This window comes from Salvelinus fontinalis, chromosome 7, assembly GCF_029448725.1.
Source record: "Salvelinus fontinalis isolate EN_2023a chromosome 7, ASM2944872v1, whole genome shotgun sequence".
In the NCBI taxonomy this organism is placed as follows: domain Eukaryota; kingdom Metazoa; phylum Chordata; class Actinopteri; order Salmoniformes; family Salmonidae; genus Salvelinus; species Salvelinus fontinalis.
In genome coordinates this window covers 17,185,104-17,203,365 of record NC_074671.1, presented here as the reverse complement: position 1 = coordinate 17,203,365, position 18,262 = coordinate 17,185,104, and the positions used below count along the sequence as shown (strand labels likewise).

At 56.6% G+C, this 18,262-nt stretch overlaps 1 protein-coding gene across 2 annotated transcripts in view; it reads left to right on the top strand.

The window, feature by feature from the left end:
- The window catches only part of LOC129859113 (vascular endothelial growth factor receptor 1-like), an 88,067-nt gene that overhangs the window by 14,310 nt on the left and 55,495 nt on the right, over positions 1-18,262 (top strand). For both annotated transcript variants that reach the window (XM_055928493.1, XM_055928494.1), the window contains exon 4: positions 14,741-14,865. In XM_055928493.1, the coding sequence (XP_055784468.1) occupies positions 14,741-14,865 (125 nt within the window). The remainder of the gene's footprint in view (positions 1-14,740; positions 14,866-18,262) is intronic.

The window sequence follows — 18,262 nt, the reverse complement described above, 5'->3', positions numbered from 1 at the left end:
GGTCAGTCAGTCTCCCCCCTCCCTCCCCCCTCTCTCTCTAATGGAGTGGTCAGTCAGTCTCCCCCCTCCCTCCCCCCTCTCTCTCTAATGGAGTGGTCAGTCAGTCTCCCCCCTCCCTCCCCCCTCTCTCTCTAATGGAGTGGTCAGTCAGTCTCCCCCCTCCCTCCCCCCTCTCTCTCTAATGGAGTGGTCAGTCAGTCTCCCCCCTCCCTCCCCCCTCTCTCTCTAATGGAGTGGTCAGTCAGTCTCCCCCCTCCCTCCCCCTCTCTCTCTAATGGAGTGGTCAGTCAGTCTCCCCCCTCCCTCCCCCTCTCTCTCTAATGGAGTGGTCAGTCAGTCTCCCCCCTCCCTCCCCCCTCTCTCTCTAATGGAGTGGTCAGTCAGTCTCCCCCCTCCCTCCCCCCTCTCTCTCTAATGGAGTGGTCAGTCAGTCTCCCCCCCCTCCCTCTCTCTCTAATGGAGTGGTCAGTCAGTCTCCCCCCTCCCTCCCCCCTCTCTCTCTAATGGAGTGGTCAGTCAGTCTCCCCCCTCCCTCCCCCCTCTCTCTCTAATGGAGTGGTCAGTCAGTCTCCCCCCTCCCTCCCCCCTCTCTCTCTAATGGAGTGGTCAGTCAGTCTCCCCCTCCCTCCCCCTCTCTCTCTAATGGAGTGGTCAGTCAGTCTCCCCCCTCCCTCCCCCCTCTCTCTCTAATGGAGTGGTCAGTCAGTCTCCCCCCTCCCTCCCCCCTCTCTCTCTAATGGAGTGGTCAGTCAGTCTCCCCCCTCCCTCCCCCCTCTCTCTCTAATGGAGTGGTCAGTCAGTCTCCCCCCTCCCTCCCCCCTCTCTCTCTAATGGAGTGGTCAGTCAGTCTCCCCCCTCCCTCCCCCCTCTCTCTCTAATGGAGTGGTCAGTCAGTCTCCCCCCTCCCTCCCCCCTCTCTCTCTAATGGAGTGGTCAGTCAGTCTCCCCCCTCCCTCCCCCCTCTCTCTCTAATGGAGTGGTCAGTCAGTCTCCCCCCTCCCTCCCCCCTCTCTCTCTAATGGAGTGGTCAGTCAGTCTCCCCCCTCCCTCCCCCCTCTCTCTCTAATGGAGTGGTCAGTCAGTCTCCCCCCTCCCTCCCCCCTCTCTCTCTAATGGAGTGGTCAGTCAGTCTCCCCCCTCCCTCCCCCCTCTCTCTCTAATGGAGTGGTCAGTCAGTCTCCCCCCTCCCTCCCCCCTCTCTCTCTAATGGAGTGGTCAGTCAGTCTCCCCCCTCCCTCCCCCCTCTCTCTCTAATGGAGTGGTCAGTCAGTCTCCCCCCTCCCTCCCCCCTCTCTCTCTAATGGAGTGGTCAGTCAGTCTCCCCCCTCCCTCCCCCCTCTCTCTCTAATGGAGTGGTCAGTCAGTCTCCCCCCTCCCTCCCCCCTCTCTCTCTAATGGAGTGGTCAGTCAGTCTCCCCCCTCCCTCCCCCCTCTCTCTCTAATGGAGTGGTCAGTCAGTCTCCCCCCTCCCTCCCCCCTCTCTCTCTAATGGAGTGGTCAGTCAGTCTCCCCCCTCCCTCCCCCCTCTCTCTCTAATGGAGTGGTCAGTCAGTCTCCCCCCTCCCTCCCCCCTCTCTCTCTAATGGAGTGGTCAGTCAGTCTCCCCCCTCCCTCCCCCCTCTCTCTCTAATGGAGTGGTCAGTCAGTCTCCCCCCTCCCTCCCCCCTCTCTCTCTAATGGAGTGGTCAGTCAGTCTCCCCCCTCCCTCCCCCCTCTCTCTCTAATGGAGTGGTCAGTCAGTCTCCCCCCTCCCTCCCCCCTCTCTCTCTAATGGAGTGGTCAGTCAGTCTCCCCCTCCCTCCCCCTCTCTCTCTAATGGAGTGGTCAGTCAGTCTCCCCCCTCCCTCCCCCCTCTCTCTCTAATGGAGTGGTCAGTCAGTCTCCCCCCTCCCTCCCCCCTCTCTCTCTAATGGAGTGGTCAGTCAGTCTCCCCCTCCCTCCCCCCTCTCTCTCTAATGGAGTGGTCAGTCAGTCTCCCCCCTCCCTCCCCCCTCTCTCTCTAATGGAGTGGTCAGTCAGTCTCCCCCCTCCCTCCCCCCTCTCTCTCTAATGGAGTGGTCAGTCAGTCTCCCCCCTCCCTCCCCCCTCTCTCTCTAATGGAGTGGTCAGTCAGTCTCCCCCCTCCCTCCCCCCTCTCTCTCTAATGGAGTGGTCAGTCAGTCTCCCCCCTCCCTCCCCCCTCTCTCTCTAATGGAGTGGTCAGTCAGTCTCCCCCCTCCCTCCCCCCTCTCTCTCTAATGGAGTGGTCAGTCAGTCTCCCCCCCCTCCCCTCTCTCTCTAATGGAGTGGTCAGTCAGTCTCCCCCCTCCCTCCCCCCTCTCTCTCTAATGGAGTGGTCAGTCAGTCTCCCCCCTCCCTCCCCCCTCTCTCTCTAATGGAGTGGTCAGTCAGTCTCCCCCCTCCCTCCCCCCTCTCTCTCTAATGGAGTGGTCAGTCAGTCTCCCCCCCTCCTCTCTCTCTAATGGAGTGGTCAGTCAGTCTCCCCCCTCCCTCCCCCCTCTCTCTCTAATGGAGTGGTCAGTCAGTCTCCCCCCTCCCTCCCCCCTCTCTCTCTAATGGAGTGGTCAGTCAGTCTCCCCCCTCCCTCCCCCCTCTCTCTCTAATGGAGTGGTCAGTCAGTCTCCCCCCTCCCTCCCCCCTCTCTCTCTAATGGAGTGGTCAGTCAGTCTCCCCCCTCCCTCCCCCCTCTCTCTCTAATGGAGTGGTCAGTCAGTCTCCCCCCTCCCTCCCCCCTCTCTCTCTAATGGAGTGGTCAGTCAGTCTCCCCCCTCCCTCCCCCCTCTCTCTCTAATGGAGTGGTCAGTCAGTCTCCCCCCTCCCTCCCCCCTCTCTCTCTAATGGAGTGGTCAGTCAGTCTCCCCCCTCCCTCCCCCCTCTCTCTCTAATGGAGTGGTCAGTCAGTCTCCCCCCTCCCTCCCCCCTCTCTCTCTAATGGAGTGGTCAGTCAGTCTCCCCCCTCCCTCCCCCCTCTCTCTCTAATGGAGTGGTCAGTCAGTCTCCCCCCTCCCTCCCCCCTCTCTCTCTAATGGAGTGGTCAGTCAGTCTCCCCCCTCCCTCCCCCCTCTCTCTCTAATGGAGTGGTCAGTCAGTCTCCCCCCTCCCTCCCCCCTCTCTCTCTAATGGAGTGGTCAGTCAGTCTCCCCCCTCCCTCCCCCCTCTCTCTCTAATGGAGTGGTCAGTCAGTCTCCCCCCTCCCTCCCCCCTCTCTCTCTAATGGAGTGGTCAGTCAGTCTCCCCCCTCCCTCCCCCCTCTCTCTCTAATGGAGTGGTCAGTCAGTCTCCCCCCTCCCTCCCCCCTCTCTCTCTAATGGAGTGGTCAGTCAGTCTCCCCCCTCCCTCCCCCCTCTCTCTCTAATGGAGTGGTCAGTCAGTCTCCCCCCTCCCTCCCCCCTCTCTCTCTAATGGAGTGGTCAGTCAGTCTCCCCCCTCCCTCCCCCCTCTCTCTCTAATGGAGTGGTCAGTCAGTCTCCCCCCTCCCTCCCCCCTCTCTCTCTAATGGAGTGGTCAGTCAGTCTCCCCCCTCCCTCCCCCCTCTCTCTCTAATGGAGTGGTCAGTCAGTCTCCCCCCTCCCTCCCCCCTCTCTCTCTAATGGAGTGGTCAGTCAGTCTCCCCCCTCCCTCCCCCCTCTCTCTCTAATGGAGTGGTCAGTCAGTCTCCCCCCTCCCTCCCCCCTCTCTCTCTAATGGAGTGGTCAGTCAGTCTCCCCCCTCCCTCCCCCCTCTCTCTCTAATGGAGTGGTCAGTCAGTCTCCCCCCTCCCTCCCCCCTCTCTCTCTAATGGAGTGGTCAGTCAGTCTCCCCCTCCCTCCCCCTCTCTCTCTAATGGAGTGGTCAGTCAGTCTCCCCCCTCCCTCCCCCCTCTCTCTCTAATGGAGTGGTCAGTCAGTCTCCCCCCTCCCTCCCCCCTCTCTCTCTAATGGAGTGGTCAGTCAGTCTCCCCCCTCCCTCCCCCCTCTCTCTCTAATGGAGTGGTCAGTCAGTCTCCCCCCTCCCTCCCCCCTCTCTCTCTAATGGAGTGGTCAGTCAGTCTCCCCCCTCCCTCCCCCCTCTCTCTCTAATGGAGTGGTCAGTCAGTCTCCCCCCTCCCTCCCCCCTCTCTCTCTAATGGAGTGGTCAGTCAGTCTCCCCCTCCCTCCCCCTCTCTCTCTAATGGAGTGGTCAGTCAGTCTCCCCCCTCCCTCCCCCCTCTCTCTCTAATGGAGTGGTCAGTCAGTCTCCCCCCTCCCTCCCCCCTCTCTCTCTAATGGAGTGGTCAGTCAGTCTCCCCCCTCCCTCCCCCCTCTCTCTCTAATGGAGTGGTCAGTCAGTCTCCCCCTCCCTCCCCCTCTCTCTCTAATGGAGTGGTCAGTCAGTCTCCCCCCTCCCTCCCCCCTCTCTCTCTAATGGAGTGGTCAGTCAGTCTCCCCCCTCCCTCCCCCCTCTCTCTCTAATGGAGTGGTCAGTCAGTCTCCCCCCTCCCTCCCCCCTCTCTCTCTAATGGAGTGGTCAGTCAGTCTCCCCCCTCCCTCCCCCCTCTCTCTCTAATGGAGTGGTCAGTCAGTCTCCCCCCTCCCTCCCCCCTCTCTCTCTAATGGAGTGGTCAGTCAGTCTCCCCCCTCCCTCCCCCCTCTCTCTCTAATGGAGTGGTCAGTCAGTCTCCCCCCTCCCTCCCCCCTCTCTCTCTAATGGAGTGGTCAGTCAGTCTCCCCCCTCCCTCCCCCCTCTCTCTCTAATGGAGTGGTCAGTCAGTCTCCCCCCTCCCTCCCCCCTCTCTCTCTAATGGAGTGGTCAGTCAGTCTCCCCCCTCCCTCCCCCCTCTCTCTCTAATGGAGTGGTCAGTCAGTCTCCCCCCTCCCTCCCCCCTCTCTCTCTAATGGAGTGGTCAGTCAGTCTCCCCCCTCCCTCCCCCCTCTCTCTCTAATGGAGTGGTCAGTCAGTCTCCCCCCTCCCTCCCCCCTCTCTCTCTAATGGAGTGGTCAGTCAGTCTCCCCCCTCCCTCCCCCCTCTCTCTCTAATGGAGTGGTCAGTCAGTCTCCCCCCTCCCTCCCCCCTCTCTCTCTAATGGAGTGGTCAGTCAGTCTCCCCCCTCCCTCCCCCCTCTCTCTCTAATGGAGTGGTCAGTCAGTCTCCCCCCTCCCTCCCCCCTCTCTCTCTAATGGAGTGGTCAGTCAGTCTCCCCCCTCCCTCCCCCCTCTCTCTCTAATGGAGTGGTCAGTCAGTCTCCCCCCTCCCTCCCCCCTCTCTCTCTAATGGAGTGGTCAGTCAGTCTCCCCCCTCCCTCCCCCCTCTCTCTCTAATGGAGTGGTCAGTCAGTCTCCCCCCTCCCTCCCCCCTCTCTCTCTAATGGAGTGGTCAGTCAGTCTCCCCCCTCCCTCCCCCCTCTCTCTCTAATGGAGTGGTCAGTCAGTCTCCCCCCTCCCTCCCCCCTCTCTCTCTAATGGAGTGGTCAGTCAGTCTCCCCCCTCCCTCCCCCCTCTCTCTCTAATGGAGTGGTCAGTCAGTCTCCCCCCTCCCTCCCCCCTCTCTCTCTAATGGAGTGGTCAGTCAGTCTCCCCCCTCCCTCCCCCCTCTCTCTCTAATGGAGTGGTCAGTCAGTCTCCCCCCTCCCTCCCCCCTCTCTCTCTAATGGAGTGGTCAGTCAGTCTCCCCCCTCCCTCCCCCCTCTCTCTCTAATGGAGTGGTCAGTCAGTCTCCCCCCTCCCTCCCCCCTCTCTCTCTAATGGAGTGGTCAGTCAGTCTCCCCCCTCCCTCCCCCCTCTCTCTCTAATGGAGTGGTCAGTCAGTCTCCCCCCTCCCTCCCCCCTCTCTCTCTAATGGAGTGGTCAGTCAGTCTCCCCCCTCCCTCCCCCCTCTCTCTCTAATGGAGTGGTCAGTCAGTCTCCCCCCTCCCTCCCCCCTCTCTCTCTAATGGAGTGGTCAGTCAGTCTCCCCCCTCCCTCCCCCCTCTCTCTCTAATGGAGTGGTCAGTCAGTCTCCCCCCTCCCTCCCCCCTCTCTCTCTAATGGAGTGGTCAGTCAGTCTCCCCCCTCCCTCCCCCCTCTCTCTCTAATGGAGTGGTCAGTCAGTCTCCCCCCTCCCTCCCCCCTCTCTCTCTAATGGAGTGGTCAGTCAGTCTCCCCCCTCCCTCCCCCCTCTCTCTCTAATGGAGTGGTCAGTCAGTCTCCCCCCTCCCTCCCCCCTCTCTCTCTAATGGAGTGGTCAGTCAGTCTCCCCCCTCCCTCCCCCCTCTCTCTCTAATGGAGTGGTCAGTCAGTCTCCCCCCTCCCTCCCCCCTCTCTCTCTAATGGAGTGGTCAGTCAGTCTCCCCCCTCCCTCCCCCCTCTCTCTCTAATGGAGTGGTCAGTCAGTCTCCCCCCTCCCTCCCCCCTCTCTCTCTAATGGAGTGGTCAGTCAGTCTCCCCCCTCCCTCCCCCCTCTCTCTCTAATGGAGTGGTCAGTCAGTCTCCCCCCTCCCTCCCCCCTCTCTCTCTAATGGAGTGGTCAGTCAGTCTCCCCCCTCCCTCCCCCCTCTCTCTCTAATGGAGTGGTCAGTCAGTCTCCCCCCTCCCTCCCCCCTCTCTCTCTAATGGAGTGGTCAGTCAGTCTCCCCCCTCCCTCCCCCCTCTCTCTCTAATGGAGTGGTCAGTCAGTCTCCCCCCTCCCTCCCCCCTCTCTCTCTAATGGAGTGGTCAGTCAGTCTCCCCCCTCCCTCCCCCCTCTCTCTCTAATGGAGTGGTCAGTCAGTCTCCCCCCTCCCTCCCCCCTCTCTCTCTAATGGAGTGGTCAGTCAGTCTCCCCCCTCCCTCCCCCCTCTCTCTCTAATGGAGTGGTCAGTCAGTCTCCCCCCCCCCCCCCTCTCTCTCTAATGGAGTGGTCAGTCAGTCTCCCCCCTCCCTCCCCCCTCTCTCTCTAATGGAGTGGTCAGTCAGTCTCCCCCCTCCCTCCCCCCTCTCTCTCTAATGGAGTGGTCAGTCAGTCTCCCCCCTCCCTCCCCCCTCTCTCTCTAATGGAGTGGTCAGTCAGTCTCCCCCTCCCTCCCCCTCTCTCTCTAATGGAGTGGTCAGTCAGTCTCCCCCCTCCCTCCCCCCTCTCTCTCTAATGGAGTGGTCAGTCAGTCTCCCCCCTCCCTCCCCCCTCTCTCTCTAATGGAGTGGTCAGTCAGTCTCCCCCTCCCTCCCCCTCTCTCTCTAATGGAGTGGTCAGTCAGTCTCCCCCCTCCCTCCCCCCTCTCTCTCTAATGGAGTGGTCAGTCAGTCTCCCCCCTCCCTCCCCCCTCTCTCTCTAATGGAGTGGTCAGTCAGTCTCCCCCCTCCCTCCCCCCTCTCTCTCTAATGGAGTGGTCAGTCAGTCTCCCCCCTCCCTCCCCCCTCTCTCTCTAATGGAGTGGTCAGTCAGTCTCCCCCCTCCCTCCCCCCTCTCTCTCTAATGGAGTGGTCAGTCAGTCTCCCCCCTCCCTCCCCCCTCTCTCTCTAATGGAGTGGTCAGTCAGTCTCCCCCCCTCCTCTCTCTCTAATGGAGTGGTCAGTCAGTCTCCCCCCTCCCTCCCCGCTCTCTCTCTAATGGAGTGGTCAGTCAGTCTCCCCCCTCCCTCCCCCCTCTCTCTCTAATGGAGTGGTCAGTCAGTCTCCCCCCTCCCTCCCCCCTCTCTCTCTAATGGAGTGGTCAGTCAGTCTCCCCCCCTCCTCTCTCTCTAATGGAGTGGTCAGTCAGTCTCCCCCCTCCCTCCCCCCTCTCTCTCTAATGGAGTGGTCAGTCAGCCTCCCCCCTCCCTCCCCCCTCTCTCTCTAATGGAGTGGTCAGTCAGTCTCCCCCCTCCCTCCCCCCTCTCTCTCTAATGGAGTGGTCAGTCAGTCTCCCCCCTCCCTCCCCCCTCTCTCTCTAATGGAGTGGTCAGTCAGTCTCCCCCTCCCTCCCCCCTCTCTCTCTAATGGAGTGGTCAGTCAGTCTCCCCCTCCCTCCCCCCTCTCTCTCTAATGGAGTGGTCAGTCAGTCTCCCCCCTCCCTCCCCCCTCTCTCTCTAATGGAGTGGTCAGTCAGTCTCCCCCTCCCTCCCCCCTCTCTCTCTAATGGAGTGGTCAGTCAGTCTCCCCCCTCCCTCCCCCCTCTCTCTCTAATGGAGTGGTCAGTCAGTCTCCCCCCTCCCTCCCCCCTCTCTCTCTAATGGAGTGGTCAGTCAGTCTCCCCCCTCCCTCCCCCCTCTCTCTCTAATGGAGTGGTCAGTCAGTCTCCCCCCTCCCTCCCCCCTCTCTCTCTAATGGAGTGGTCAGTCAGTCTCCCCCTCCTCTCTCTCTAATGGAGTGGTCAGTCAGTCTCCCCCCTCCCTCCCCCCTCTCTCTCTAATGGAGTGGTCAGTCAGCCTCCCCCCTCCCTCCCCCCTCTCTCTCTAATGGAGTGGTCAGTCAGTCTCCCCCCTCCCTCCCCCCTCTCTCTCTAATGGAGTGGTCAGTCAGTCTCCCCCCTCCCTCCCCGCTCTCTCTCTAATGGAGTGGTCAGTCAGCCCCCCCCCTCTCTCTAATGGAGTGGTCAGTCAGTCTCCCCCCTCCCTCCCCCCTCTCTCTCTAATGGAGTGGTCAGTCAGTCTCACCCCTCCCTCCCACCTCTCTCTCTAATGGAGTGGTCAGTCAGTCCCCCCCCTCCTCCCTCTCTAATGGAGTGGTCAGTCAGTCTCCCCCTCCTCTCTCTCTAATGGAGTGGTCAGTCAGTCTCCCCCTCCTCTCTCTCTAATGGAGTGGTCAGTCAGTCTCCCCCTCCTCTCTCTCTAATGGAGTGGTCAGTCAGTCTCCCTCCTCCTGTCTCTCTAATGTAGTGGTCAGTCAGTCTCCCCCTTCCTCTCTCTCTAATGGAGTGGTCAGTCAGTCCCCCGCCCCCCCTCTTTCTCTAATGGAGTGGTCAGTCAGTCTCCCCCCCCCCTCTTTCTCTAATGGAGTGGTCAGTCAGTCCTCCCCCCTCTCTCTAATGGAGTGGTCAGTCAGTCTCCCCCCTCCTCTCTCTCTAATGGAGTGGTCAGTCAGTCTCCCCTCCTCTGTCTCTAATGGAGTGGTCAGTCAGTCTCCCCCCTCCTCTCTCTCTAATGGAGTGGTCAGTCAGTCTCCCCCCTCCTCTCTCTGTAATGGAGTGGTCAGTCAGTCTCCCCCCTCCTCTCTCTCTAATGGAGTGGTCAGTCAGTCTCCCCCCTCCTCTCTCTCTAATGGAGTGGTCAGTCAGTCTCCCCCCTTCTCTCTCTCTAATGGAGTGGTCAGTCAGTCAGTCTCCCCCTCCTCTCTCTCTAATGGAGTGGTCAGTCAGTCCCCCCCCCTCACTCTTTCTCTAATGGAGTGGTCAGTCAGTCCCCCCCCTCTCTCTAATGGAGTGGTCAGTCAGTCTCCCCCCTCCTCTCTCTCTAATGGAGTGGTCAGTCAGTCTCCCCCCTCCTCTCTCTCTAATGGAGTGGTCAGTCAGTCTCCCCCCTCCTCTCTCTCTAATGGAGTGGTCAGTCAGTCTCCCCCCTCCTCTCTCTCTTATGGAGTGGTCAGTCAGTCTCCCCCTCCTCTCTCTCTAATGGAGTGGTCAGTCAGTCCCCCCCCCCCCTCTTTCTCTAATGGAGTGGTCAGTCAGTCCCCCCCCCCTCTTTCTCTAATGGAGTGGTCAGTCAGTCCTCCCCCCTCTCTCTAATTGAGTGGTCAGTCAGTCTCCCCCCTCCTCTCTCTCTAATGGAGTGGTCAGTCAGTCTCCCCCTCCTCTCTCTCTAATGGAGTGGTCAGTCAGTCTCCCCCCTCCTCTCTCTCTAATGGAGTGGTCAGTCAGTCTCCCCCCTCCTCTCTCTGTAATGGAGTGGTCAGTCAGTCTCCCCCCTCCTCTCTCTCTAATGGAGTGGTCAGTCAGTCTCCCCCCTCCTCTCTCTCTAATGGAGTAGTCAGTCAGTCTCCCCCCTCCTCTCTCTCTAATGGAGTGGTCAGTCAGTCTCCCCCTCCTCTCTCTCTAATGGAGTGGTCAGTCAGTCCCCCCCCCCCACTCTTTCTCTAATGGAGTGGTCAGTCAGTCCCCCCCCTCTCTCTAATGGAGTGGTCAGTCAGTCTCCCCCCTCCTCCCTCTCTAATGGAGTGGTCAGTCAGTCTCCCCCCTCCTCTCTCTCTAATGGAGTGGTCAGTCAGTCTCCCCCCTCCTCTCTCTCTAATGGAGTGGTCAGTCAGTCCCCCCCTCTCTCTAATGGAGGGGTCAGTCAGTCTCCCCCCTCCTCTCTCTCTAATGGAGTGGTCAGTCATTCTCCCCCCTCCTCTCTCTCTAATGGAGTGGTCAGTCAGTCCCCCCCCTCTCTCTAATGGAGTGGTCAGTCAGTCTCCCCCCTCCTCCCTTTCTAATGGAGTGGTCAGTCAGTCTCCCCCCTCCTCTCTCTCTAATGGAGTGGTCAGTCAGTCTCCCCCCTCCTCTCTCTCTAATGGAGTGGTCAGTCAGTCCCCCCCTCTCTCTAATGGAGTGGTCAGTCAGTCTCCCCCCTCCTCTCTCTCTAATGGAGTGGTCAGTCAGTCTCCCCCCTCCTCTCTCTCTAATGGAGTGGTCAGTCAGTCTCCCCCCTCCTCCCTCTCTAATGGAGTGGTCAGTCAGTCTCCCCCCCTCTCTCTCTAATGGAGTGGTCAGTCAGTCTCCCCCCTCCTCTCTCTCTAATGGAGTGGTCAGTCAGTCTCACCCCCTCTTTCTCTAATGGAGTGGTCAGTCAGTCTCCCCTCCTCTCTCTCTAATGGAGTGGTCAGTCAGTCTCCCCCTCCTCTCTCTCTAATGGAGTGGTCAGTCAGTCTCCCCCCTCCTCTCTCTCTAATGGAGTGGTCAGTCAGTCTCCCCCCCTCTTTCTCTAATGGAGTGGTCAGTCAGTCTCCCCCTCCTCTTTCTCTAATGGAGTGGTCAGTCAGTCCCCCCCTCTTTCTCTAATGGAGTGGTCAGTCAGTCCCCCCCCTTTCTCTAATGGAGTGGTCAGTCGGTCTCCCCCCCCCCCCTCCCCCCTCTCTCTCTAATGGAGTGGTCAGCCAGTCCCCCCCCCATCTTTCTCCGATGGAGTGGTCAGTCAGTCTCCCCCTCCTCTCTCTCTGTAATGAGGTGGTCAGTCAGTCTCCCCCTCCTCTCTCTCTAATGGAGTGGTCAGTCAGCCTCCCCCCTCTCTAATGGAGTGGTCAGTCAGTCTCCCCCCTCCTCTCTCTCTAATGGAGTGGTCAGTCAGTCTCCCCCCTCCTCTCTCTCTAATGGAGTGGTCAGTCAGTCTCCCCCCTCCTCTCTCTCTAATGGAGTGGTCAGTCAGCCCCCCCCCTCTTTCTAATGGAGTGGTCAGTCAGTCTCCCCCCTCCTCTCTCTCTAATGGAGTGGTCAGTCAGTCTCCCCCTCCTCTTTCTCTAATGGAGTGGTCAGTCAGTCCCCCCCCGCTCTCTAATGGAGTGGTCAGTCAGTCTCCCCCCTCCTCTCTCTCTAATGGAGTGGTCAGTCAGTCTCCCCCTCCTCTTTCTCTAATGGAGTGGTCAGTCAGTCCCCCCCTCTCTCTAATGGAGTGGTCAGTCAGTCTCCCCCCTCCTCTCTCTCTAATGGAGTGATCAGTCTCTCCCCCCCTCTTTCTCTAATGGAGTGGTCAGTCAGTCTCCCCCTCCTCTTTCTCTAATGGAGTGGTCAGTCAGTCCCCCCCCTCTTTCTCTAATGGAGTGGTCAGTCAGTCCCCCCCCTTTCTCTAATGGAGTGGTCAGTCGGTCTCCCCCCCCTCCCCCCTCTCTCTCTAATGGAGTGGTCAGCCAGTCCCCCCCCATCTTTCTCTGATGGAGTGGTCAGTCAGTCTCCCCCTCCTCTCTCTCTGTAATGAGGTGGTCAGTCAGTCTCCCCCTCCTCTCTCTCTAATGGAGTGGTCAGTCAGCCCCCCCCCTCTCTAATGGAGTGGTCAGTCAGTCTCCCCCTCCTCTCTCTCTAATGGAGTGGTCAGTCAGTCTCCCCCCTCCTCTCTCTCTAATGGAGTGGTCAGTCAGTCTCCCCCCTCCTCTCTCTCTAATGGAGTGGTTAGTCAGCCCCCCCCCTCTCTCTAATGGAGTGGTCAGTCAGTTTCCCCCCTCCTCTCTCTCTAATGGAGTGGTCAGTCAGTCTCCCCCTCCTCTTTCTCTAATGGAGTGGTCAGTCAGTCTCCCCCTCCTCTTTCTCTTTCTCTAATGGAGTGGTCAGTCAGTCCCCCCCCTCTTTCTCTAATGGAGTGGTCAGTCAGTCCCCCCCCCCTCTTTCTCTAATGGAGTGGTCAGTCAGTCTCTCCCCCCCCCCCTCTCTAATGGAGTGGTCAGTCAGTCCCCCCCCCCCCTCTTTCTCTAATGGAGTGGTCAGTCAGTCTCCCCCCCCCCCCCCTCTTTCTCTAATGGAGTGGTCAGTCCCCCCCCCTCTCTCTGTAATGGAGTGGTCAGTCAGTCCCCCCCCCCCTCTCTTTGTAATGGAGTGGTCAGTCAGTCTCTCCCCACCCCCTCTCTCTGTAATGGAGTGGTCAGTCAGTCTCTCCCCCCCTCTCTCTGTAATGGAGTGGTCAGTCAGTCTCTCCCCCCTCTCTCTGTAAGGGAGTGGTCAGTCAGTCTCTCCCCCCCCTCTCTCTGTAATGGAGTGGTCAGTCAGTCTCTCCCCCCCCTCTCTCTGTAAGGGAGTGGTCAGTCAGTCTCCCCCCCCCCCCCCCTCTCTCTGTAATGGAGTGGTCAGTCAGTTCCCCCCCCCCCCTCTCTCTGTAATCGAGTGGTCAGTCAGTCTCTCCCCCCCTCTCTCTGTAATGGAGTGGTCAGTCAGTCTCTCCCCCCCTCGCTCTGTAATGGAGTGGTCAGTCAGTCTCTCCCCCCCCCCCTCTCTCTGTAATGGAGTGGTCAGTCTCCCCCCCCCCCTCTCTCTGTAATGGAGTGGTCAGTCTCTCCCCCCCCCCCCCCTCTCTCTGTAATGGAGTGGTCAGTCAGTCTCTTTCTCGCGCTGTCTCGTTGTTTATAGGTTCAGGTTAAACAGGATGTAGTGGGTGCTAAATACAGACTAATGTCAGAGAGACAATTATATCTAAACACTGTTTGTCCCAACAACACATCCTTCGTAATGACTCTGCAACAGTTTCTCCCCCCTAGCCAGTCTCTTTTCTTAGCCTCCCTCTCCCTCTACCAGGTCTATATATAAAACCTTTTTACTTTCATTTACGTGCTACCTAGGGGCCAGGAATAGCCCAGCTGCTGAAAGGATTAGGTTTGGGCAGAGTTTCCCAGGGCACCAGTCTTATCTGTTCCCCTCAGCCCTGCTCACAGCATCCTGTGCTGGGGGACGGAGCCGCAGGGGGCTGGTAGAGGTGGAAGGGAGGCTGGAGGTCTATGGCAGGGGAGGTAGGGGGGGGGGCAGTCTGTATAAGGTGGCGGGACTAGACGGTGGGAGGGTAAGGGAAGTGAAAGAGGATGAAGGCCAGGCAGGATTCAGGACCATCCAGGGGCAAAGGAGGCACAGTGAGAGCCCTGTCTGCCCTTCCCTGCCCTGAGTTGTGCCACTGGGGCAGCTGGCTGAGCATGGAGCTGGGCCAGGGGCCAAAGGAGTGAGAGGAGCCCAGGTCACAGGGTAGGGCTACTGTTAAGCCAACAGGACCCCTGGGGCCCGTCAATCGCTCCAGCCACCACTCCCATTAGGCGTCCAACTCCATCGCCCTCTCTGCTTTCGCCCTCCGGCCCCTTACGCCCCTCTCTGCTTTCGCCCTCCGGCCCCTTACGCCCCTCTCTGCTCTCGCCCTCCGGGCCCTTACGCCCCACTCTGCTCTTACCCTCCAGCCCCTTCTTCCCCTCCTGCCCCACTCTGCTCACCCTCCTGCCCCTCCTGCCCCACTCTGCTCACCCTCCTGCCCCACTCTGCTCACCCTCCTGGCCCACTCTGCTCACCCTCCTGCCCCACTCTGCTCACCCTCCTGCCCCACTCTGCTCACCCTCCTGCCCCACTCTGCTCACCCTCCTGCCCCACTCTGCTCACCCTCCTGCCCCACTCTGCTCTCAACCTCCTGCCCCACTCTGCTCTCAACCTCCTGCCCCACTCTGCTCTCACCCTCCGGCCCCTCCTGCCCCACTCTGCTCACCCTCCGGCCCCTCCTGGCCCAGTCTGCTCACCCTCCGGCCCCTCTTGCCCCCTCACCAGCTCCTTTATATGAAATCAAAGCAGCAGGAGGAAGCCCTGCGGTCCAGGCCACTAGTCCTTGGGGTACTTTTGTTAAAATGTTCAGAGATTATGCTTTCCTTGAATAGCACAGTACAGTAACTGACAAACAATGAGGTGAGCTCCACCCGCCCACATCTTTCAATGGCACAGGGATATTAGAGCACAGGGAAAGAATCGCAATGTATCTGGAAGAAACACAGGCATTTTGATTACCTCTAAACAATCTGTGTGTGTTTATTGTTGACTCCAGATCTCTGTTTTCTGAATGGTATTTAGTATTGGTGAGTGTTTGTGTGTGTGTGTTTGTGTTTGTGTGCTTATTGTTGATTGTTTTCTGCTGAATAGCCATCTATACAATATGTGATTTTGAGGGTACGCATGCATGCGTACATGAGTATGCACACATGATGGTGTGTGTGTGTGTCTGTGACATGTGTGTCTGTGTGTGTCTGTGACATGTGTGTCTGTGTGTGTCTGTGACATGTGTGTCTGTGACGTGTGTCTGTGTGTGTCTGTGACATGTGTGTCTGTGTGTGTCTGTGACATGTGTGTCTGTGTGTGTCTGTGTGTGTCTGTGACATGTGTGTCTGTGTGTGTCCATGCTCGTGTGTTCCTATCCCTAACCTCGGTGTTGTGGTTTCAGACAGACAGCGGCCATTTGTGGAGGAGCAGAATAACAGTCCAGACGTTGTGTATATGAAGGAAAGCCAGCCTCTGGTCTTCCCCTGTAGGGTCACCAACCCTGACGCCACTGTCTCATTGGTCAAGGTGAGTTCCCTTCCCCCTAGTGCCCAATCAGATTCTCTGACACACAGAACAGATTATCTGAAAACACAGAACAGGTCTCTATTGAAGTGACTGAGAACACAGAACAGGTCTCTATTGAAGTGACTGAGAACACAGAACAGGTCTCTATTGAAGTGCCTGAGAACACAGAACAGGTCTCTATTGAAGTGCCTGAGAACACAGAACAGGCCTCTATTGAAGTGCCTGAGAACACAGAACAGGTCTCTATTGAAGTGCCTGAGAACACAGAACAGGTCTCTATTGAAGTGACTAAAACACAGAACAGGTCTCTATTGAAGTGCCTGAGAACACAGAACAGGTCTCTATTGAAGTGACTGAAAACACAGAACAGGTCTCTATTGAGTTACATTGTACTGTGTCTGTGAATGTACCAGGCAGACGCACGCACGCACGCACAGACTCGGACGGATACACACACACACACACACACACACACACACACACACACACACACACACACACACACACACACACCACGGCACGGCACGGCACGGCACGGCACGGCACGGCACGGCCCGGCCCGGCCCGGCCCGGCCCGGCCCGGCAGCAGACCCGCTTGCGCATTCACAATTCGTTTTAATAGGTGTAATAGTAAAGACCATAGGCAGCTGGTGAGTTTTAAGTTTGGGGAAGCTTACAATTTATCCTACCATTTCTACCGATCTATCTTTTATATGCACATTTTTGTGGAACAGTTTAATTTCAATAATAAGATTTTATTTTCTCAATCATTGTCACGTGGTTAATCATAAAAATTTGAAATAAAATGATAAAAATGTCAAAGTTCAAATTCAACTGAGGTGAGAGCAGCAGCCTCTGCCATATGAACACATTGATACACTGTGATCCATTGGCGGCTAAAGAAATGAGCTCATAGAACTCCGAGATAGCCTATAGGCCAATGTAGCAGTAGGCCTATCCATCTCAACTAAGTAAAGCTGACAAATAAAAACAGTAGAAAATAACCTGATAAATTCTGGTTCTTTCAATCATCTCTCTTCTCCACCTGTCTGCCTCCCTTTCTATCTGTCTTGACTTGAGCTAAGTGCAACATTGTATTGTCTAGCCTATTCCGTGCCCTCAGAGTTTCCCACGCCAGTGAGCTCTAGACAGACCGCTGTTTTTTGAAATAACATTTCCACTGGCTATATGGGATCATCAGATCATGATATTTTGCTCTTTCACACCGAGGCGTGGTGATTATCGAGGCCGGGAGTGTTGGAAAGATTTTTCTAATACTTAGGAACTATCATTCGCAATGGATGTTACACAAGCCAACAAAGTCTGTTTTTTTGAGGCGAAGAAAAAATGAGTGGTGTACATCGTGATTTAAGACAATCAGAAATAACACTTTGCCAAACTTCACCACACATTCCTACATATACATGTGTTCTGGAGAGAGACGCATCATATCTTCACCACACCTTCCTCCTCTTCTTCTTGTCTCAACATTTTAAATGATACTCAAGACACATTATCCTCACACATACACTATATGACCAAAAGTATGTGGACACCTGCTTTCTAACATCTCATTCCAAAACCATGGGCATTGCTGCTATAACAGCCTCCACTCTTCTGGGAAGGCTTTCCACTAGATGTTGGAACATAGCCGCGGGAACTTGCTTCCATTCAGCCACAAGAGCAACAGTGAGGTTGGACGCTGATGTTGGGCGATTAGGCCTGGCTCGCAGTCGGCGTTCCAATTCATCCCAAAGGTGTTCGATGGGGTTGAGGTCAGGGATCTGTGCAGGCCAGTCAAGTTCTTCCACACCGATCGCAACAAACCATTTCTGTATGGACCTCGCTTTGTACACGGGGGCATGCATTGTCATGCTGAAACAGGAAAGGGCCCAAACTGTTGTCACAACGTTGGAAGCACAGAATCATCTAGAATGTCATTGTATGTTGTAGCCTTAAGATTTCTCTTCACTAGAACTAAGGGGCCTAGCCCGAACCATGAAAAACAGCCCCAGACCATTATTCCTCCTCCATCAAACTTTACGGTTGGCACTATGCATTAAAGCAGGTAGCTTTCACCTGGCATCCGCCAAACCAGGATGTGTCTGTCCGATTCATCATTCCAGAGAACGCGTTTCCACTGCTCCAGAATCCAATGGTGGCAAGCTGTACACCACTCCAGCCGACGCTTGGCATTGCTCATGGTGATCTTAAGCTTGTGTGCAGCTGCTCGGCCATGGAAACCAATTTCATAAAGCTCCCGACTAGCAGTATTTCTGTTGACGTTACTTCCAGAGGCAGATTAGAACGCAGTAGTGAGTGTTTTTTCTTCAGTACTCGGCGATCCCATTCTGTGGGCTTGTGTGGCCTACCACTTCGCGGCTGATACATTGTTGCTCCTAGACGTTTCCACTTCACAATAACGGCACTTACAGTTGACCGGGGCAGCTCCAACAGGGCAGAAATTTGACAAACTGACTTGTTGGAAAGGTGGCATGCTATGACGGTGCCACGTTGAAAGTCACTGAGCTCTTCAGTAAGGTCATTCTACTGCCTAAGTCATGCTCCCTGGTGAAGTATTTTGAATTATTTTATTTAGACAAGAGTAATTATATAATTTTGGCAAAACATCCATTTCCTTTAGGGCAATGCAGCATTCTAACAGTGCACTGTGCACCCGCCAACTTTCCATTCCAATTCGCAAGAGACTGAAACCAGAGATCTGTATGTAATGACGAGATGCTCATGTCTCCGAGCTAACAATGGGAGTCTTTGTCCCAAAGGCGGGAAGGCAAGCGAGAAGCTTAGGTCTGCATATTATTCCCATAGAAACACATTGGGCTTATACTGGACAGAATTTGGCAAGAGTGAGCCATCTCGCTTAGCCTCTTCCTCTCTGCTGAAACTATATTACCGGAGAAAGCATCAGAGCAAGAAAAACAGCGCCCCTCTACAGTGCATTCAGAAGGTATTCAGACCCCTTGACTTTTTCCACATTTTGTTACATTACAGCCTTATTCTAAAATGATTTAAATCAATGTTTTTCCTCATCAATCTGCAACCAATACCCCATAATGACAAAGCAGAAACAGATTTTAGAAATGTTATAGAACAGGGTATTCAGACCCTTTGCTATGAGACTTGAAATTGAGCTCAGGTGCATCCTGTTTCCATTGATCATCCTTGAGATGTTTCTACAACTTGATTGGAGTCCACCTGTGGTAAATTCAACTGATTGGACATGATTTGGAAAGGCACCTGTCTATATAAGGTCCCACAGGCATGCAGAGCATGTTAGAGCAAATACCAAGTCATGTGGTTGAAGGAATTGTCCGTAGAGCTCCGAGACAGGATTGTGTCGAGGCACAGATTTAGGGAAGGGTACCAAAAAATGTCT